The 22939-nt window shown below is 47.9% G+C and overlaps 1 protein-coding gene across 7 annotated transcripts in view; it reads left to right on the top strand.

Moving 5' to 3' along the window:
• Window positions 1-22939, top strand: part of GREB1L (GREB1 like retinoic acid receptor coactivator) — a 185625-nt gene that overhangs the window by 92290 nt on the left and 70396 nt on the right. For 6 of the 7 annotated variants that reach the window (XM_039912636.1, XM_039912638.1, XM_029069618.2 and 3 more), the window contains exons 6-7: window positions 8099-8275; window positions 11341-11463. In XM_039912636.1, coding sequence (XP_039768570.1) covers window positions 8099-8275; window positions 11341-11463 — 300 coding nt within the window. The remainder of the gene's footprint in view (window positions 1-8098; window positions 8276-11340; window positions 11464-22939) is intronic. The other variant, XM_039912639.1, reaches the window with a different exon arrangement.

Genomic DNA, 22939 nt, shown 5'->3' with positions numbered 1-22939 from the left:
AGTGCTTAGTATGTGTATTTAACAGTGACGTTATACAAGATTATACAACATAATCAGGTCAGACACAGTCCTTGTTTTACAATCTAAGATGGAGGGAAGGAAAACAGGTATTTGAATTTTACAGATGGGAAACTGAGGCTCAGATAATTTTTTTAATGGTATTAGCTAAGCACTTCCTGTGTGCCAGACACTACAGTAAGCACTGGGGTAGATACAAGCTAATCAGGTTGGACACAGTTCATGTCTCGCATGGGGTTCACAGTCTTAATCCCCATTTTAACTAAGGCACAGAGAAGTTGAGTGACTTCCCTAAGGTCATACAGCAGATGACTGGATTAGAACCCACGTCCTTCTGACTCCTAGGCCCATGCTCTGTCAATCTTCCCCTTTTAATCACATTGCATATTGAGTCATATCATTCCCTCAGCTAAATCTAACACATATGCACTCATTTATACCCTCCTCATCACTTATATATATGTTTGTTTGTTTATGATACTTCTAAAATGCTTACTATGTGTCAAACACTGTTCTAAGTGCTGGGATAGGTAGAAGTCAATTAGGTCAGATACAGTGTACTCAATTGTTTATTTTGACTAGTTATATATATGTTCATGTTTAACTCCAATTAGATGTAAAGCTCCATGTGGACAAGGAACGTGTCACTCTATTACTTTGTCGGACGGGCACTAGATCTTGTTCAAATCACTGGCTTTTTGGTAGGGAAAGCTTCTTTGAAGAGTACATGGTGGCAAGCTTTTAACATTTTATATTATGCTTGATTTAAGAAGCATATTTGGAATGAGGATTTAGAGAGTAAATGCCATCATCTCCAGAAAACTGCTCGACACAGAAGGAGTCTTTGCCCCCTGAAGATTATGTTGCCTTAAAATACTTTCTCCCACTTTCCTCCTCGACCTCACAAGGATAATCTCCTTTTCCTGTTTTCAAACATATTCAAATCTTGCTCGTGCCAAAAAAGCCTTTCTGTCATCACATGACCCTCTCTGGCTCTCGCCTCCAACTTCCGGCTCCTATTCTCACCCAACCTCCTCAAAAGGATTGAATAATCCTGCTTTTCACCCACCCTTCTTGAACCACTGCAACCAGGTTTTCAGCCCTCTTCAATCCCATTACTCTCGGCAGTCATCAACACCTTTCTTGAAGCCAAGGCCATCCTAATCCCCCTTGACCTCTCAGCTGCCTTCAACACTGTCAACCACTCTTTCCTCCTTGATAGACTCTCAGACTTTGCAGGCTTGGGACTCCCCAGGTTCTCCTTCCATTCTGAGTGTTTCTTCTCAGTTTCATTCCCCACTTACCCTACCTGTGGTTATCCTTCAAGGCTCTTTTCTAAGTCCCATCGTCTCCCTGACTTCAACTCACCCTCCTCTGGGTACGTGGCTTCAGCTACCATCTTTGTGAGGATGGCCCCCAAATCTACTTCTCCAGTACCAATCACTCTACCACGAATCAGTCTCACATTTCCAAACCTCCAGTCCACTTCTACTTTGATGTCCTACAGGTACCTCAGATTGTTATGACTCAAACTCATTTTTCCTTCTAAACCCACTCCTCCTCCTGACTGTCCCATCTCTCTTGAAAAATATTACCATCTTCCCTGTCCCAGCAGCTCCCTCAACTCCTCTCCCTCAATTTCACCTCTCACTTTCAATCCAGTGCTAAATCCTGCCAGTTCTTCCTCCAGAGTATTCAGTCAATCAATCGTTTTTACTGAACACTTACTGTGTGCAGAACACTGAATTAAGCGCTTGGGAGAGTACAATACAACATAGTTGGTGACCCATTCCCTTCCCACCAGGAGTTTACAATCTAGTTGGGGAGACAGACGTGAAAGTAAATTATTGAGATGTGCTTAAGTCCTATAGGGCTGAAGGTGGGGTAAATATAATATTGATATAGTATTTCCAAGATCACCTGCCTCCTGTTCATCCAACCGCCACACCCTGGTTCAAGTGTCATAGCCTGGATAGATTGCTGTCTCTAAAACCTCCTCACTGGTCTCCCAGCCTACAGTCTCTCTCCAATCAATGTTACATGCTGTTAGCCCAGACCATCTTTGTGAAACAATTTTCAGCACATCTCCACTCCTCCAGTCCCACAGTGACTCCCCATTTCCCTTAGCACCAAGCAGAAACTCCTTATCGGTGGCTTCAAGGGCCTCCACTAGTGATCTCCATCATACATATCAGCTCTCTTCACCTTCACAATCGATCAATCAATTGATTGATTGTCACTCCCCAGAACTCACCCTCTTTGCTGTCCTCCCAACTTGCCTTTTTAGCTGTACCTCACTCTTGACTTTCCCACATCCAACTCCTTGCTCACGCCCCCTGTGATCCCCTGATTTAGTACTCTCTCCACCCCCCAAATCCACCAGCCCCCGGTGTTTAAAATGTAAAAATCCCACTTCCTCCACGAAGCTTTCCCCTATTAATTCCGTTATCCCATGTCGCATCAGCCCAACAACCACACTAATCACTCATTTGTTTATGTCCCTCCTCAACACTTATGAATATGTTTATTCAATTTATTCACATATTTATTCTATTTCTTCCTGATATATTCTTGCTACTATTATATCTTTGTTCTCCTCCACGATTCCTCTCTCTGTGCCCAGTTTTTCCAGCCTGTCTCCCTCAATGCACTGAAACCAAAGAACATTTGCTTTGCTTCTCTTTTTCTCTCCCGAACACATAGTACAGTATCTGCACCCAGTAGTGCTCAGTTAATACCAGAGATTGATTGATTTGTTGACTCGGGCTTAGTGGCCCCTAAAAGCTGAGCTGAACCTTCTCCTTTCCCTTAGTTCTCAAATTCAGGAAGGTGGAATGAAAGGGCAGATCACACTTCCTCACTGCTGATTCCATCTCGTGGATTTCTGCCTTTACCAAAGTCTCTTTCACTCCCAATCGGGTCAGAGAACTCGCCGTCGAGCAGCAGTGCCAGAGAAAAAGGAAAAAAAGGATGAGGGTGAAAGTGTCCTGATTGCCTCTAAAACTGGCCCTGCTGGCTCTTTCCTGAAGGGTAGGTCTCTGCCTGAAACAGAAGTCTCTGGTGGGAGCAAAACCTGGAGAGAAGCTGTGTGGCCTAATGGGTAGAGCATGGGCCTGGGAGTCAGAAGGACCTGGGTTTCATTCAATAGTATTTATTGAGCGCTTACTATGTGCAGAGCACTGTACTAAGCGCTTGGGATGAACAAGTCGGCAACAGATAGAGACAGTCCCTGCCGTTTGACGGGCTTACAGTCTAATCGGGGGAGACGGACAGACGAGAACAATGGCACTAAACAGCGTCAAGAGGAAGAACATCTCGTAAAAACAATGGCAACTAAATAGAATCACGTTCTACAAGCATGACTGATTGTTCCACAGAGAAACATTTTCAAATACAACCGATAAAAGGAAACGAAACATATTTCAAGTTCATTCAATTTTCTCAGTCCCACCACTTATCTGCTGGGTAACCTTGGGCTCATCACAGCTCTGTGCCTCAATTCCCTCAGCTGTAAAATGCGGATTAAGATTGCGAGCCCCATGTGTGACAGGGACCGTGTCCATCCAATTTGCTTGTACCTCCCCCAGCACTTAGCACAGTGCCTGGCATATAGTAAGTGCTTAACAAATACCAACTGAGAAGCTACCAAGGGAGGGTATGGAGTTTCACCCTTTAGAGATTTTTAAATATGAAGTCTCGTCACGGGTTCAGAAGGCTAAATTAGGTCACTCTTCAGGGTCCCACCAAACCTGCTATCGGACCTATCTCTCTTCTTCCCCCCGTGGATAAGCCGAGAGCGGGTGACTGGTGTCCCATCCCAGTAGTGTCCGAAAGTGCCAACCACATGGGCACTGGATGCTTCCTCAGCTTAATGAATTTCTCTGTTGTCTGCTCAGAAGAAACTCTACTGGAATCCAGTGGAGAGAAACTGGAGTTAAACAGGTTACTACACCTTGGCTACTCAGGTCCTTCCATAGCCTAGAGGCTGATGATCCCATGGACCGGTGGAATTAGCAAATGCCTTGAGGCTTTCAAAACCTCCAGGCAACCTTGGCTCCCTCCGATCTGGATTCCTAACACCCTGCCTGACCTTACATACGTTCCAGGGCCCTCCAAACCCTTGAGGGATTTGACTCGGAGTATTGATCCTGATGTCCCTGCCTCACCTGGGGAGTCTACTGGACCACTAGAGAGATTTGCTCCCCCAAGTGCCAGAAAAATGGATGTTTGGGAAAGGTAGTGGGCCATGCAAAGCAGCACTGTGATGTTAGCAGGAACGTGGAGGGTCTCTAAACTCTTTTTGAATAAATATTCCACTGTAGGAGAGGGTGGGTGATAGTGTGTGTCGTAGAAAGCAACAGGTTAGCTTTGGACTCGTCAATTCAGCTGTGTTGTGAGGTGGACTTAAAGGCCAAAGCATGAGACACGTGAATGACCAAAGACTGAAGAGGAAGCATAGCCTAGTGAAAAGCAGCCTTGCCTAGTGGCTAGAGCATCGGCCTGGGAGTTAAAAGGACCCAAGTTCTAATCCCGACTCCACCACTTGTCTGCTGTGTGACCTTGGGCAAGTTACTCAATTTCTTTGTGCCTCTGTTGCCTCATCTGTGAAACAAAGATTTATGACTATGAGCCCCATGAGGGACGTGAACTGTGTCCAGCCTGATTAGCTTCTATATACTTAGTGCTTTTTACAGTGTCTGGCACATAGTAAGTACTTAACTAATACCATAAAAAAACCCCCAAACAGGCCCAAGAAGGCTTACACTGTTGCTGTCCAGGGCTTAAAAGTGCCTTTTGCCTAGCAAGTTTCTCCTTTGCCTTCCACTCATTAACCACTGGCCATGCTAAGAATAATAATAATAATAATAATGTTGGTATTTGTTAAGCACTTACTATGTGCCGAACACTGTTCTAAGCGCTGGGGTAGACATAGGGGAATCAGGTTGTCCCACGTGGGGCTCACAGTCTTAGTCCCCATTTTACAGATGAGGGAACTGAGGCACAGAGAAGTTAAGTGACTTGCCCACAGTCACACAGCCGACAAGTGGCAGAGCTGGGATTCGAACTCATGAGCCCTGACTCCAAAGCCCGTGCTCTTTCCACTGAGCCACGCTGCTTCTCTATGGAAGAATGGAATCGGTAGGCCCTTGCTTGACTCTCTCTCATGTAATCGAGACTGATAGAGTACTGGAAACTCTCCAGGTACGAACCAGAGAGGGATCATTTTGGAATAGGCACCCAGAATTTTAGGCCGGTGGAAAACAGAATTTGCTCCCAGGAATATAGTAGAATCTTGATTAGTCAGTCATATTTGTTGAGCACTTACTGTATGGGGAGCACTGTACTTGTGCTGGGAAGAGTACAATATAACAGTAGACACATTTCCTGCCCGTAACCGTCTTCAAAGGAAGATGGTCCAGGTTGTGGATTATCCAAGCCTTAATGTATAGTAGAACTAGTATTTATTAAGCTCTTATTGTGTGCAGAGCATTGTACTAAGTGCTGGGAAAGAGTGCACAACTGGAAATTAGATGTGTGTTAGGGGTCAATCAGGCGTGCATTGTGAATTGATTCATTCAATAGTATTTATTGAGCACTTACTATGTACAGAGCACTGTACTAAGCCCCTGGAATGTACAAATCGGTAACAGATAGAGACAGTCCCTGCCCTTTGATGGCTTACAGCCTTATCGAGGGAGATAGACAGACAAGAACAATGGCAATAAATAGAATCAAGGGGAAGAACATCTCATTAAAACAATAGCAAATAAATAGAATCAAGGTGATGTACATCTCATTAACAAAATAAATAGGGTGATGAAGATATATACAGTTGAGCAGACGAGTATAGCGCTGAGGGGATGGGACGGGAGAGGGGGAGGAGCAGAGGGAAAGCTGCGGAGAGGTGAAGCGGGGGTAGAGGAAACAGAGGGAAAAGGGCTGTTGTGTCCCGTTCCCCAAAGAAAAGTCAAAGCGGTCTTGTTGAAACCAGGGCGTCTCCAGATTCTCAGAAGCATCCCGAAACCACAGCCACAGCCATCACTGTAGAAGCAGCGTGGCTCAGTGGGAGTCAGAGGTCGTGGGTTCTAATCCCGGATCCTCCAATTGTCTGCTGTGTGATCGTGGGTGAGTCACTTAACTTCTCTGGGCCTCAGTTCCCTCATCTGGAAAATGGGGATTAAGACTGTGAGCCCCACGTGGGACAACCTGATGACCTTGTATCTACCCCAGCGCTTAGAACCGGGCTTGGCACATAGTAAGCCCTTAACAAATACCATTATTATTATTATTATCACTTCTGCATTTGATCTGAAGACAGTGGTGGTGTATTCATGTTCCTTGATATCCATTCTCACTGCCTTTGTACCCCAAAACCTCCCTTTGCTCTCCCCAGCAACTTTACAGCAACCACAATAACAATCTCTCTAGACTGTAAGCTCACTGTGGCCAGGGAATGTCTGTTAATTGTTATATTGTACTCTCCCAAGCGCTTAGTACAGTGTTATGCACACATTAGTCCCATAGCACGGCGTAGAAGATAGAGCATAGGTCTGGTAGGCAGAAGGTCTTAAGTTCTAATCCCAGCTCTGCCACTTGTCTGCTGTGTGACCTTGGGCAAGCCGCTTAACAAATATCATAATAGTAATAATCATTATTATTAAGCGCTCAAAAAATACAATTGAATTAACGAATGAGTGAATAATAAATGTGGCATTTGTTAAACACTTGCTACATGCCAGGCGCTGTTCTAAGCACTGGGGTAGATACAAGATAATCGGGTTGGACCTAGTCCCTATCCCACTTAGGGCTCACAGTCTTAATCCCCATTTTACAGATGAGATAACTGAGGTTCACAGAATTTAAGTGACCCAAGGTCACACAGCAGACAAGTGGCGGAGCTGGGATTAGAACCCAGGTCCTTTTGACTCCCAGGCCCCTGCTCTAGCTATTAGGCCTCGCTGCAAGCACAAGCCTCGCCCCACTCCCTGCCTTAATCTCCCAGCTTCCTTCACAATTCCTGCACAAGCACAGAGTTCTTTTAATGCAACACTTTTGAAGAAGAAAATTGTTTGTGCATTTGCAAATGTGTACGACATAACAAGTGGTTTAGAATGTGAATGTGAGACCAAGGCCAGGTTGTGTCCCCAGTGACGTGCCCTACAGAGTCTAGAGAGTTCTAGATCACACTTCCCAAATTTAAGATATGCCCCTTGGGAAGGATTAGCTAGGATTACTGCTTATCAGACTCGTGGTTTTGAGTCATTCCCCTGTCAAAGGTGACGGACACCGGACATGCCCCCCAGAAGGCCTTTGAGCAGGTAAGACTCTTCCTCTAAGAACATCCCAGCTTTCCTCCTCTCAATTTACTAAGAGACTCACCACATAAAGGTGTAGGAAGTAACAATCGATTAATCGGTAGCATTTACTGAGCATCCGCTGTGCCCCAAACACTGCAGTAAAGACATGGTCCTTGCCAACTAGGGATTTACAATCTAATAACAGATGCCTGTTGTCGGAATCCGGAGCGACCACATTCTTCCCCAGCTCATAGTAGATTGCTCTGCATGTGGTAAATGCTTAATAAATACCATTATTTCTACCATTACTAGAGGAAGGGAAACTGTTGCAAAAATTCATAATAATAATAATAACTGTGGTATTTGTTAAGTGCTTACTGTGTGGCAGACACTAGTAAGCGCTGGGGTGGATATAAGCAAATCGGGTTGGACACAGTTCCTGTCCCACATGGGGCTCATAGTCTCAATCCCCATTTTACAGATGAGGTAACTGGGGCACAGAGAAGTGAAGTGACTTGCCCAAAGTCACACAGTGGAAAAATGGTGGAGTTGGGATTAGAACCCATGACCTTCTGACTCCCAGACCGGTGCTCTAACCACTACACCATGCTGCTTTTCTCCTCTCCCTCCTTTCGGCCCATTCTCACTTGACCTATCAGAAGACCCAAGGTGACATCAAGATCCCAATATCATGACTTTGGCTAAGGACAACTCGTTCTTTCCAACATGTGTCATCACGAGAAAATCGATTTTTACTTCTCCATTTTTTTTTCTCACTTCAGGGTTTTCTGGAAACTGTATAGGCTGCGGAGAAAGAGGCTTTCGCTATTTCACAGAATTTTCCAACCACATTAATCTGAAACTCACCACGCAGCCCAAGAAGCAGAAGCACTTAAAGTACTACCTAGTCCGGAATGCCCAGGGGGTGCTGACCAGGGGACCGCTGATCTGCTGGAAAGGTACCACCTTCAGGGGGATGGGTGGTGGGGAGAGGGGTCTGGTTAGGAGGGGAAGCCTTGTATGAAGGCCAGAGGTGAATTTCAGAAGCCTCAGAGCTTGGGTGTGGCTTCTGGGATAAAGCAACGGAAAGTTCAGAAGACTTGGTGAAATTGAACGTCCATGGGGGTGAATTCCCACCTCTCTTTCCTCCCTTGGGGAAACACTCAGGGAAAAAAAAAATATCTGCCTAGGCGATTACTGAATTGGAAAGGTTTTAGAAGGGTCTGCCTCCTCTTCAGGCATATTTTTAGATGCATTTTTTGATTCTCAGACCTTTCACAAACACCTGCACTCTTAGACTTCAACATGTCAGAATGAGTCCAGGACCCTTGGCTTGGTTTCATGTGGTTGGATTTCATAACCATTATGATGATCTCATTAAGAGTGGAGAAAGGGGTGAATTCCAGCTAGGAAACAGGCCCGGGGTTTGCAAACACCACTGACCAAAGCATCACGCATGGGTAAATTTAAGATGAAATCTCCCTAATAGCAGACAGTATTCTAGTGGGAAGTTTGTGCTTGAAGATGGGGTGACTGAGACAGCCTAACCAACACGGAGTTGCAGTCAGGATGATTTTCCTCCTCCAAAGATTTTCTGTAATGTTGGCATCAGTTGCCCTCACGGGACGTATTCCCTCTCCCGGGCACAGGAAAAGCCCAGTTAGTCATGGCCCTGCCCTTCCCAAAACCACGCCCAAAGGATGGATGGCCTCCACCCAGCGCCATCAGTAACCCATGCTCGGCTCTACAGTGAATGGTTGTCATTCCTAGGAGGTCAGGGGTCGTTACATCTTAAAAGCTCTGCAGGTTTGGGCTTGGCTGTGGGTGGGGTTGGTTCTGCAACAACTTGCTGGCCAGGGAATGGTCTGTCAAGCCTGTGGGAGGTGAAAAATATAACTCAGTGACCGAGACCTGTCATGAAGAATGCCACATGGGAAGGAAACGGCAGGGGAGGGAGGAGGGTTTGCAAGCCGCCGTCCTGGCCACCCCCAAAGAGCCGTTCAGAACCCCCAGCTCTTGGACCCCGGGGCCAGCATTTTAGTGGCATCTTTCACCTTCGGTGGTCAAGAAGTTGCTAGTCCTGGGCCTTTTTGGAGAGAGCCCTATCACAGCTTCTGGACTGCTCTCTGATCCCTGCTGGTAGTTCCTGGCTTCTGCTTAGTCATAAACATTTTGACTATTTGGTCTTAGCCCGAGGAGGTTTCTTGTGGCACTGACAGCTTGAGGATGTGAAAGTGAAAAGAGCAAGAGGAGGAGAGAAAGATTGGACACTCTCAGACTCCCCCTGCACTCCCTGTTTCCCTTCCCACTGGCACAGGGAAGGAAATTTCCTTCCTGGGCATTCTCTTACTGATCATTCTGGAAGAATTCCTCTTCTGGGACAGTAGCTTAAGGTTTCCGACAAGCTCTCTGGCAGAACGAACTTTCTTCCATCTTTCTAGACAGCATATCTCCAAATTGGCCATGGTTTGTGAGTTGAAATTAGCGAACCAAGATATCTCTGAATTTAAGACAGTCCCCTCAGTGGTTCCATGTCGAAAAATAATTATTCCTGTCAAGCTTTCCCCACCTTTCTGTGTGTCTTTTTGGGAAAGGTTGATAGTTGATGGTTGTCCAGTTTTGATCACTGTGGTTTTCAGACTGAGAGCAAGGCTCAGGAGGGTGGATAAGCCTCAGGTGCCCAGGCACAAGGCCCACTTGGACCTCTAGGACCCAGTGGCCTTCCTCTGAGATGTGCCCTCCCAGAGCGTGGATTCAGAAGATGTGGAGCTGGTAGCCTGAGTGGAGTTGAACCAGGGACACTTATTCTACTCCAAATCTTGCCCTGTGAGTCTAAGTAAAGATGGAGAATTGTTGTGTTATTTGTTGTCCCAGAATGAAAATAGTGGATCAGAATGCCCTGCAAAACATCACCCACGCAGTGCCATGGGGAAAGGGGGTGGGGGGCAGGGTGTGAATGAACCCTTGCTGAAGGCTGGACAACAGTCACTGGTCCTGCCCCAGGCTATGCGGTGGAGGGAGGGGAGGGGAAAAGGGACACACAGATGCCTGGTATCCAGTTTCGATGAAGTGTTGAAGGCATCCTGAAGCGTTATTCTCGGGGTAGGTCCAGAGCCAAGAGTTTGTCCCGTTTCATGGCTCTGACAGGGCTCTCAGTGGCAACAGCTGACCAGTTTATCGGAAGGAAAGGGCCCAGAGCTCCATGGAAGCCTGCTCAGAACCTCTCTCTGAAAATGGACCCCAAGGTGCTCTCAGGGGCTACACTCTCTGGGGGAAATTCAAATTCATCCCCCTAACTGGGGCCAGAGGAGCGAATTGGGCCCAAAACAGCCTTCCACAAAGGCTGCATCATTGCTGGATGGGTGGTCAGAGATAACTGGTGTCCACAGTGGGGACGGCACTGTGTCCGGGATCCTATCCTTCACCAAGCTAAGGGGACGTGGGCCTCCTCCCTCCCCTTCCCCCATCCCCCAGGGAATCAAGAGTGGTTGCTCAGCGTCCGTTCTGCCTAATACGTTCCCCAGGGTGGAGATTGGCTGAAGAGAAAGATTCTACTTGAAGGTCCCAGCTGGCATCTAGCTGGTCAGTCAGAGATCTCAGAAAAGGCCCAAATGGGGGAGGCAACTGTTCCACCTCTGCTGGAAGGGAATCTGTTGGAGAAGAAACTGACCGCTTCACTGGTGGGGCTAGCCAGGGTGGGCTGAGTAGCCATGGAGTGGGCAGAGGTGGGCCTGGTCAACCTCCTGCAGGGTCTGAGTTTCCTCAAGTAGAAAGCTCGTGAGGTATCTCAATTAATCCATCCGTTCACCTCTTCCTTCATCCAGATCCCTGCCCCTCCACTAATTTGTGTCTACCCTGTTTCCTCCCTTGTGGAATTAGTGGAGAATCCTCTGTGACAAAAGACCTGATTGCAGAGGAGGGTTTTGGGCTGCCGTGATCCATCCGTGCTCTGACTCTTCCACCTTGGTTGAGTTCTTCACCACCTGCCTCCCTGTTGTGTAATGTAGCCGTTGTTCGCTTCCAGAATGTAGGAGCCGACAATCCTCCGCCTCGTGCCACACTGCCAAACCAAATCCTTCGGTGACGTCGACTGGGATCCCCGAAAATGGAACAGCAAACGGATTCAAATCGGGGTTCACTCAGACAGGTGCGGCTAATCCCTCTTGGCTCCGCCCCTGGGGTTGCAGGGGTGGCAGGACTCTGAGTGGGTGCTCAGAAACCGACGTTTCAGGTGGAGGTCTCATCTTAGAAGCCGGGGCCATATTTGGGGTGAGGCGGGTGTCAACTGAGGCAGAGGGAATGTCCTGACATGGGAAGGCAGAGAATCCTGCTTCTTTACACTGCTTTGTGCCGCGGGGATTGAGAGAGTGGACTTATTCTTGGAAAATTGGGGGATTTTGCTTCTTCCACACCTCTCCCCCCATCCCAGCAACTCTTTTTCCTCATAAGCCACTGTAGGCCGAGCCCTGAGAACTGTTAGGAAATCTGTCATGGCCCTTTGGCTGGGCTTTATGGAAACTTTGTCACTGCTCAGATGGCCCAAGAACAGGAAGAAGGGCTAAACTTTCTCCTTTTGTTACCTGGGAAGTGCTGGGAGCTGCAAGTGTGAGGAGATAGGGTGGGGAGGGGAGCGTTAGCTGGAAATGGGGGTAAAATGGCAAATTTTCTGCCAGTCATTTTAACTTGGTATGTAGTTTGGCTGTGGTGATTGGGAGTGATTGTTGAAACTGCCATCTTGAGGGAAGGCTTAGCAAGTCCCCCCTCACTAGCTTGCCATCCTCAATAGTAGGAGTAATATAGTGAAAGTAGTAGAACTTATTTACTGAGCGCTTCCTGGGTGTAATGCGGTGTACTGAGCGCTTGGGAAGTACAAAATCGGCAAGGGACACATTCTCTGACCACGAGACGCTTGCCCTCTGATGGGGAAGAGGAAACAAAAAACGCATTAAGGGAGCAGTCAAAATAAATCATTGAATAAGCAAGTGAATAGACATATAAGCACAATTGCTGAGGATGCGTATAAGTAGGTACATGCAAGAGATAGTTTATAAGTTTGGGGCTGCCGGGAATTATTCACAGAAGGATTAGGAGGAGGTGGACTTTCAGAAGGATGAAACTAGGGTAAACAAGGCTGCTCAATCTATGTGAATTATTTAACCACTGTGGAAATGATTTAGTAGCTGTAGATCCTGGCTTTCCAAGTATATATTTGACACGCCTAGCCTGAAAATCCACCCTGCTTCTGGTCTGTCTGCACATGCCAGAACGGGGGAGAGATACCAGTGTTATTTGTTAAGCGCTTGCTAAGTACCGAGCACTGTGGTAGATGCAAGTTAATCAGGTCCCACGTGGAGTCACAGTCTAAGTAGGAGAGAGAAGAACTATTGAATACCCAATTTGCAGATGAGGGAACTGAGGTATAGTGAAGTTAAGTGACTTGCCCAGGGTCACGCAGCAAGTACAAGATGGAGCCTGGATGAGAACCCAAGCCCGCTGACTCGGAAGGCCATACTCTTTCCACTGGCCGTAAATATCCTCTAGCCTCTCATCCCATGAGGGAGATAGACCTCGATTGAGAAGAAGGGGCATTGAGCTGTAAATATTCAGATTAGCTCGCTGATAACAAATGACACCGATTTCTCTAGCAGGGGGTGGGGGATAATGGAGGGAGTAATGCCAAGTAAAGCAGCATGATCTAGTGGATAGAACACCGGTCTGGGAGTCAGAAGGACCTGAGTTCTAATCCCGACTCCACCACTTGTCTGCTGTGTGACTTTGGGTAAGTCACTTAACTTCTCCGTGCCTGTTACATCATCTGTAAAACGGGGATGAATTCTGTGAACCCAATGTGGGACATGGACTGTGTCCTGCCTGATTAGTTTGTATCTACCTCAGCGCTCACTACAGTGCCTGGTATATAGAGAAGCAGCATGGCTCAGTGGAAAGAGCCCGGGCTTGGGAGTCAGAGGTCATGGGTTCGAATCCCAGCTCTGCCACTTGTCAGCTGTGTGACTGTGGGCAAGTCACTTAACTTCTCTGTGCCTCTGTAAAATGGGGATTATGACTGTGAGCCCCACGTGGGACAACCTGATTACTCTGTCTCTCCCCCAGGGCTTAGAACAGTGCTCTGCACATAGTAAGAGCTTAACGAATACCAACATTATTATAGTAAGCGCTTCACAAATACCAACATTATTATAGTAACCGCTTCACAAATACCATAAAAAATTCTGTCCACAGATGGAAGGTTTCAGCTGACAGCCCTCTCGAGTGGAGAGAAGGGTCTGGAATTCAGAGTCTGGCCGAGGCTAGAGACGAGATCAGAGACATGCAGACTGGAGTTGAGGAGAGAAGAGAAGAACATGTGGGAGGGGAAATCAGCCGCCTGAATCCAGGAATGGGTTGTTTGTCGGAGCAAGTGAGCGTGAGGAAAAGGCAGGGGGCCTAAGTCTCAGCCCAAACCAGATCCCAGCCTGTCTGCCAACTCTGGGCAGTGCCTTCCTCTCTATCAGGTGCTCAGAGTGCTGGCCAGTTGACCGGCAAACTCCACCCAGCCTTGACCCCATGATCCAGAAAGCTGAGGAAGACTTAAGGCCTTTTATCAGATCCCTGGATTATTGTAATCAATCAGTGGTATATGATGTGCATGTGTGGTGAGAAGCAACATGGTGTAGTGGATAGAGTATGGGCCTGAGAGCCATAAGGTCATGGGTTCTAATCCCTGCTCCACCACTTGTCTGCTGTGTGAACTTGGGCAAGTCGCTTCACTTCTCTGGGCCTCAGTTACCTCATCCGTAAAATGGGGATTAAAACTGTGAGCCCCATGGGGGACAGTGACTGTATCCAACCTGATTACCTTGTTTCTGCCCCAGTGCTTAGAACAGTGCTTAGCCCAGAGTAAGCATTTAGCAAAAACCATAATTATCATTATTATCATTATTCTGGTATTTCTGAAGTGCTTCCTCTGTGCCAGGCATTGTAGTAAGCTCTGGGGAGGATACAAGCAAATTGGGCTGGAAACAGTCCCTGTCCCCCATGGGGCTGATGGTCTCAATCCCCAATTTACAGATGAGGTAACTGAGGCCCAGAGAAGTGAAGTGACTTGCCCAAGGCCACCCAGCCGACAAAAGTGGTGGAGGTAGAATTAGAACCCATGACCTTCTGACTCCCAGGCCTGTGCTCTATTTTACTAAGTGCTTAGGAGTGTCCAGTCGGCAAGAGTCGGTAAACATGATCCCTGCCTTTTAGGTTCTTATTTTTTAGCATCCCCCGTTAATGCTGGGTGACCCCCCCCGAGAGGTGGTGAGGGGTCTGGTTATGGGGGAAAGGGAGAGGGGAGATCAGCGTAAGGAGTGAAATAATTTGTTGTTGAGAACACTTCCTCTCCTTAAGCCTTGAACCTCCTGACCCAACCTGTGAACCACTGCTTCCAGGGGCCGACTCAGTTTTGTTCAGGTGGATTCTTCTGGACCGGATAGGTCTGTTGCCCTCACAAGGAAAGGTGTGGCCCTGAAAGCCCGGGGTTCATGGCAGTAGCCCCAGCCCCCCGGATTAAGCAGTTATTGCTGTTGGCAACCTCATCTATAATCTTTAATCTTTAAATCTATAATCTTTTAATCTTTTAATCTATAATCTTTAAAATTCTCTAGCCCCACCATGCCCCCCAATTCCCTCCCTCTAATCAGCCCTTCCCTCTCCTTCCTTCCCAGTACCCATTCATTCATTTAGTTGTATTTATTGAGCACTTAGTGTGTGTAAAGCACTGTTTTAAGCACTTGGGTGAGTACAATATAGCAACAGACACATTCCTGCCCACAACGAGCTCACGGTCTAGACGGGGAGACAGACATATATATATATACATACACCCCAATTCATTTCCCTCCACCTGGCCCCTCTCCACCCCTCGTGCTGCCCCCACCCACATCCCCCACCCCATCCCCATTTTCCTGTCCCAGCAGTGCCCCTCTTCCCCTTCTCCCTGCACCTGGCCCTAATGATAATATTAATAATAGTGGTATTTCTATGATCTTACTATACTCTTTCAAGCACTTAGGTAGATACAAGATAATCAGGTCCTACACTGGCACCCACAGTGTAAGTTGGCGGGAGACCAGTCATTGAATCCCAATTTTGCTGATGAGGGAACCAAGGCACAGAGAAGTTTAGTAAGTGACTTGTCCAAGGTCACACAGCAGATGCACAGGTCCTCTGGCTTCCAAGCCCATGCTCTTTCCCCCAGGCCCTGCTGTTTCTCTAACTCACTCTCTCATCAACCAGCTCCTATCCGACCCCTCTCTACCCCTCACACCATCCCTTCCTCCTCCACTCCCCCCCCGTCCCTCACAGCCTTAGCCAAGTGCAGGCTGTAGAACCCCCCACTCCAACTTGGGAAAGCTTTCCTTCATTCTTGACCTGTTCCTTACCCAGTCACTGCTCCTCCTCTCCATCGATAAAGCTTGACTCTCCCCAGATTCCACCATATCAACATGGTGCTCTCTCCAGAGGGGACCTCATCTTCTCCCACTCCCCAAGACTCACTGGAAAAGGGAAAAGAGTTGGCTTTCTTCCCGCTCCCCAGTGCTCCTTTCACATCATTCCACCTCTCCCAGCGCTCTCTCCTTTGAAGCCCATGTCATCGGCCTCTATCACCTTCTCCAGTTACTAATCATGACCATCTACTAACCCACCTCCAACTTTCTGAACCATTTTAATGCCTTTCTCACATTCCTTCTCTCCTTTTCCATCCCTACGTTGATTCCCGGGGGGATTGAATAGCAACCTGGAGTTTCCTGATTACCCTTCCACTGCCCAATTCCTCTCACTCCTCAACTCCGCTAAACTCCTGCTCCATACGACCTCACCCACTCACTGACTTTGACACACACTTGATCTCATCATCTCTCGTCACGGTACTGTTTCTTCCCTAACCAAGTCTGAAATCCCTCCACCCGAACACATCCTCCTTATCTCCTTTCTCTCCCTCACACATCCTCCCCTCCCCACAAATTGGACTGTTCCCCCCAGAGACCTTGGGGAAGTCACTTCGCTTCTCTGTCCCTCAGTGACCCTATCCGTAAAATAGGGATTGAGACTATTCATTCAATAGTATTTATTGAGCGCTTACTATGTGCAGAGCACTGTACTAAGCGCTTGGGATGAACAAGTCGGCAACAGATAGAGACAGTCCCTGCCGTTTGACGGGCTTACAGTCTAATCGATAAACCATGTGGGACAGGGACTGTGTCATTCATTCATTCAATAGTATTTATTGAGCGCTTACTATGTGCAGAGCACTGTACTAAGCGCTTGGGATGAACAAGTCGGCAACAGATAGAGACAGTCCCTGCCGTTTGACGGGCTTACAGTCTAATCGGGGGAGACGGACAGACAAGAACAATGGCACTAAACAGCGTCAAGGGGAAGAACATCTCGTAAAAACAATGGCAACTAAATAGAATCAAGGCGATGTACAATTCATTAACAAAATAAATAGGGTAACGAAAATATATACAGTTGAGCGGACGAGTACAGTGCTGTGGGGATGGGAAGGGAGAGGTGGAGGAGCAGAGGGAAAAGGGGAAAATGAGGCTTTAGCTGCGGAGAGGTAAAGGGGGATGGCAGAGGGAGTAGAGGGGGAAGAGGAGCTCAGTCTGGGAAGGCCTCTTGGAGGAGGTGATTTTTAAGTAAGGTTTTGAAGAGGGAAAGAGAATCAGTTTGGCGGAGGTGAGGAGGGAGGGCGTTCCAGGACCGCGGGAGGACGTGACCCAGGGGTCGACGGCGGGATAGGCGAGACCGAGGGACGGCGAGGAGGTGGGCGGCAGAGGAGCGGAGCGTGCGGGGTGGGCGGTAGAAAGAGAGAAGGGAGGAGAGGTAGGAAGGGGCAAGGTGATGGAGAGCCTTGAAGCCTAGAGTGAGGAGTTTTTGTTTGGAGCGGAGGTCGATAGGCAACCACTGGAGTTGTTTAAGAAGGGGAGTGACATGCCCAGATCGTTTCTGCAGGAAGATGAGCCGGGCAGCGGAGTGAAGAATAGACCGGAGCGGGGCGAGAGAGGAGGAAGGGAGGTCAGAGAGAAGGCTGACACAGTAGTCTAGCCGGGATATAACGAGAGCCCGTAATAGTAAGGTAGCCGTTTGGGTGGAGAGGAAAGGGCGGATCTTGGCGATATTGTAGAGGTGAAACCGGCAGGTCTTGGTAACGGATAGGATGTGTGGGGTGAACGAGAGGGACGAGTCAAGGATGACACCGAGATTGTGGGCCTGCGGGACGGGAAGGATGGTCGTGCCATCCACGGTGATGGAGAAGTCTGGGAGCGGACCGGGCTTGGGAGGGAAGATGAGGAGCTCAGTCTTGCTCATGTTGAGTTTTAGGTGGCGGGCCGACATCCAGGTGGAGACGTCCCGGGGGCAGGAGGAGATGCGAGCCTGAAGGGAGGGGGAGAGGACAGGGGCGGAGATGTAGATCTGCGTGTCATCTGCGTAGAGATGGTAGTCAAAGCCGTGAGAGCGGATGAATTCACCGAGGGAGTGAGTGTAAATGGAGAACAGAAGAGGGCCGAGAACTGACCCTTGAGGAACTCCAACAGTTAAAGGATGGGAGGGGGAGGAGGCTCCAGCGTAGGAGACCGAGAATGATCGGCCAGAGAGGTAAGAGGAGAACCAGGAGAGGACAGAGTCCGTGAAGCCAAGGTGAGATAAGGTATGGAGGAGGAGGGGATGGTCGACAGTGTCAAAGGCAGCAGAGAGGTCAAGGAGGATCAGAATGGAGTAGGAGCCATTGGATTTGGCAAGAAGGAGGTCATGGGTGACCTTAGAGAGAGCAGTCACCCGATTCACTTGTATCCAGCCCAGCGCGTAGTACAGTGCTTGGCACATAGTTAAGCACTTAAATACCGCAGTTACTACTACTGGGGAAGCGGAATGGCTTGGTTGTTAGAGCACTGGCCTGGGAGGCAGAAGATAATGAGTTCTAATCCCGCCACATGTCTGCTGTATGACCTTGGGTAAGTCACTTCACTTCTCTGGGCCTCAGTTCTCTCACCGTAAAATGGGGATTAAGAGTGCGAGCCCTATGTGGACAGGGACTGTGTCCAACCTGACTAACCTGTATCTACCCCATTGCCTTGAACAGTGCTTGGCACACAGTAAGCGCTTAACAAGTACCATAATTACTGTTATTATTACAGACCTTTAATCTTTTGACCTGCACCAATTTTCTCATTTCCTCATTTTGTATGGTATTCGTTACGCACTTACTATGTGCCAGTCACTGTACTAAGCGCTGGAATAGAGACAAGCTAATCAGGTCAGACACAGTCCCTGTCCCACATAGGGTTCGCAGTATTAATCCTCATTTTACAGATGAGGTAACTGAGGCATGGAGAAGTAAAATGACTAGCCCAAAGTCACAGAGCAGACAAGTGGCAGATCCAGGATTAGAACCCAGGTCCTTCTGACTCCCAGGCCCATGCTCTGTCCACTAGGACATGCTGGTTATCTTTCATTCAATAGTATTTATTGAGCGCTTACTATGTGCAGAGCACTGTTCTAAGCACTTGGAATGTACAGTTGGGCAACAGATCGATATCTTGAAGCATGATGCTCCGTTTAGTCTCCATATCAATCAATCAATAATATTTATTAAGTTCTTACTCTGTGCAGAGCATTGTTCTAAGCACTTAGGGAAGTACAATCCAACAGAGTTGGTAGACATGTTCCCTGCCCACAAGGAGATTACACTCTAGAGGAGGATTCAGAAATTAATGTAAAAGATGGACATTATGTGCAAATCATTATTGTTATTATCATCACTACTAATAATACTTATTATAATTGTTTATGTCTTGAGCCTTTACTATGTGTCAGGTACTGTACTAAGCACTGGGGTAGATACTAGATAATCAGGCCCCACATGGGGCTCATAGTCTAAGTGGGAGGGAGAAAAGTTATTGAATCCCCATTTTGTAGATGAGGGAACTGAGGCAGAGGGAAGTTAAGTGCCTTGCCCAAGGTCACACAACAGAGATGTGGAAGAGCTGGGATAAGAGCCCAGGTCTTCTGACTCCCAGGCCTGTGCTCTATCCACTAGGCCACCCTGCTTCCAACATCCACAACATCACCCTCTCTACTCAACTCACTACCCTCTCCCTTTGCTGATCTTCTACCACCAATCCACAGCCTTGGATCTGCTCCCTTTGCTCCCGTTCATGCAGGTACGGCAGAGGGATGCTGGTGGGAATCCAGATATCTGAAATTCATCCTTGTCTGCTTTAACTCTGCCCTCTCCTATGCTCGGCACCCTTATCGACTCCCGGCCTTTGCCCTCACCATTTGTTTCAGACATTTAACTCCCTCTTCAAACTCCCTACCTTCCCCGACACCCAACCCCATCCCTACATTACTTGTCCCTAGTTACTTGGCCACATACTTTTTTGAAAAAATTGAAAACATCAGGTGTTCTCTCCCTAAAATCTCCCCTGCTCCTCTCCAAACCCTCCCTCCTCTTACCCCTTCTTCGACTCTCCCATCTTTCCCAGCCTCCTCTGAAAATCCACCCCCTTCACCTACTCCTCTGACCGATCCCTTCGCACCTTATCAAAACACTTGCCCCTTCTCTTCCCCTTCCCTGGCCAGCATATTCAATTGGTCACTCTCTAACAGCTTCTTCCCCACTTCTTTCTACCATGCTCATGAATCTCATCCTCTCAACCTCTCGACTCCCTCCAGTTATCACTCCATCACCCTCTTTCCATTCCTCTCCAAACTCCTTGAGCGAGTCGTCTAGATTCACCGTCTCCACTTCCTCTCCTCCAAGCCTCTCCTCGACCCCCTTCAATCTGGCTTCCTCCCCCTTCACTCCACGGAAACTGCCATCTCAAAGGTCACCAGCGATCTTCTCTTTGCCAAATCCAATGGCCTTTACTTCATCCTAATGCTCCTCGACCTCCCAGATGCCTTTGACAATGTCAACCACTCCCTTCTCCTGAAAACATTATACAACGTTGGTTTCACTGACACTCTCCTCTCCTGGTTCTCCTCCCTCTGGTGGCTCTCCACCTGTCTCAGAGGAGCAGCGTGGCGCAGTGGAAAGAGCATGGGCTTTGGAGTCAGGGCTCATGAGTTCAAATCCCAGCTCTGCCACTTGTCAGCTGTGTGACTCTGGGCAAGTCACTTAACTTCTCTGTGCCTCAGTTCCCTCATCTGTAAAATGGGGATTAAGACTGTGAGCCCCACGTGGGACAACCTGATTCCCCTGTGTTTACCCCAGCGCTTAGAACAGTGCTCTGCACATAGTAAGCACTTAACAAATACCAACATTATTATTATTATTATTATGTCTCTCTGGCTGCTCTTTCTCGGTCTCTTTCCCAGGCTCCTCCTTTGCCTCCTACCCCCTAACTGTGGGGGTCCCACAGTGCTGGGTCCTCCACTCTTCTCCATTTACATCCAACCCCTTGGAAAACCCATTTGCTCTCTTGGCTTCAACTACCATCTCTATACAGATAATTCTCAAATCTATATCTCGAGCCCTGATCTTTCACCTTTCGGCAGTCTCATATTTACTCCCACCTTCAGGGCATCTCTGCTTGGGTGTCCCATCAACACCTCAAGCTTGATATATCCCAAACAGAACTCCATACCTTCCAACCCAAACGCTATCCTCCTCCTAACTTTCCCATCACGGTTGACAGCACCATCATCCTCCCTGTCTCACTAGCCTATAATTTTGACGTTATAGTCAATTCTTCTCTCTCATCAACCCACATATTCAAACTGTCACCAAGTCCTGTTGGCTCAGCCTTCACAACATCACTAAAATCCACCCTTTCCTCTTCATCCGAATTACACCACACTAATCCAAGCATTTATCCGGTCCCATCTTAATTACTGTATCAGCCTCCTTGCTAACCTCTCAGCCTCCCATCTCTCCCCACTCCAGTCCCCACTTCACTCTCCTGCCCAGGTCATTTTTCTACAGAACCATTGGATCGATGTTCCCCACTCCTCAAAACCTCCAGCAGTTGCCTACCTACCTCTGCATCAAACAGAAGCTCCTTACTACTGGCTTTAAAGCAATCAATCACCTCTTATCTTTCCTTGCTGATTTCCTTCTACAACCCAGCATGCTCACTTTGCTACTCTAATGCCAACCTACTCACTGTACCTCGATCTCTTCTGTCTCACCACCAACCACTTTCCCACATCCACCTTCTGGCCTGGAACTCCCTCCCCCTTCATACCCGGCAGACGATTACTCTCTCCTCCTTCAAAATCTTACTAAAATCACATCTCCCCCAAAAAGCCTTTCCTGACTAAACCCTCATTTACTCTTCTCCTACTCCCTTCTGCATCACCCATGAATTTGGATTTGCACCCTTTATTCAGCCTACTCTCAGCCCCACAGCACATATATGCATAGCCATAATCTATTTATTTATTTTTAGTAGTGTCTTTCTTCCTCTCTAGACTGTGAGCTCTTGGTAAGAGGGAATGTTGCTGAACTGTGCTTTCCAAACGCTTAGTACAGTGCTCTGCACACAGTAAGAACTCAGTAAATACAGTTGAATGAATGTGTCTACCAACTCTGCTCTATTGTACACTCCCAAGTGGTTAGTGCAGTGCTCAGCACACAGTGCTCAGTAAATCCAATTAATTGATTGACTGGTAATCCTATCTCTGGACCCATCAGGATGGAGCTGGGTGGTTTTGCCTGAATAAGAAAATGTTGAAGGGAGACTGTCTTGGTCTCTGGGGAGTAAGGAAAGAAAGTCAACAGCAGGAGAGAAAATGGGGTCAGGTTACATCAGGCAAGAATTAGGTTAGCGATAAGAAAGAACAATCTGCCAGCGAGGGTTTGGTAAACACCTGAACCAGTGACTGAGAAAGACACCTCTGGAGATTCTTAACTTTAGGGAGACGTGCCCTCAGCCTAGAAATCTGCCCTGTGAGAGAGGGATGGTGCAGTAAGGGTTTTCGGTTTCCAATGTGCCCTTGGATTCTTTTATCAAAGCCTCATTCTGAAAGCTTTTCAGATCTACGGATCCTCTTCATTGGCTGTGATCTGGAGTCAAAAGACGATCAAGAGGTCCTGAAGACGGGGTTTTGTGCTAACCCTTTCACCCAGATCTCTGGACTATGAAAGCCCACTTGTTTTCAGGGGCAGTTGCCCAAGGCATAGTCAGTGCTTGAAACTGCAGTGTGAGTGACACCTCCCTTACCGTCTGTCCACATCCTGTCTGTGCAAGAAAATGCATTTTGATGTGACGAGGTTGTTTCCTTTCATGTAGGAACAAGTACCGTGGGGGCTGGTGGGCTAGTGAGGCGATGTTGAAAGGCCCGTGATGGCCTCATGAGCCAAGTGAGTGACTTCATAATTTACTAATCCCTAAAAGAGGCCCAGCAGCAGCAGCAGCATAGGGAAGCAGGATGGCCTAGTGGATAGAGCATGGGCCTGGCAGTCAGAAGGGCCTGGGTTCTAGTCCCAGCTCCGCTACTTGTCCTCTGTATGACCTTGAGCAAGTCACTTCCCTTCTCGGTGCCTCAGTTACCTCATCTGTAAAACGGGGATGAAGACCGTGAGCCCCACGTAGGAGAAGGACTCTGTCGAACCCGATTAACTGGTA

Source organism: Ornithorhynchus anatinus, chromosome 7 (assembly GCF_004115215.2).
Source record: "Ornithorhynchus anatinus isolate Pmale09 chromosome 7, mOrnAna1.pri.v4, whole genome shotgun sequence".
Lineage (NCBI taxonomy): Eukaryota > Metazoa > Chordata > Mammalia > Monotremata > Ornithorhynchidae > Ornithorhynchus > Ornithorhynchus anatinus.
Note: the sequence above shows the minus strand (reverse complement) of the source record. Positions and strands in the feature narration are given on the sequence as shown.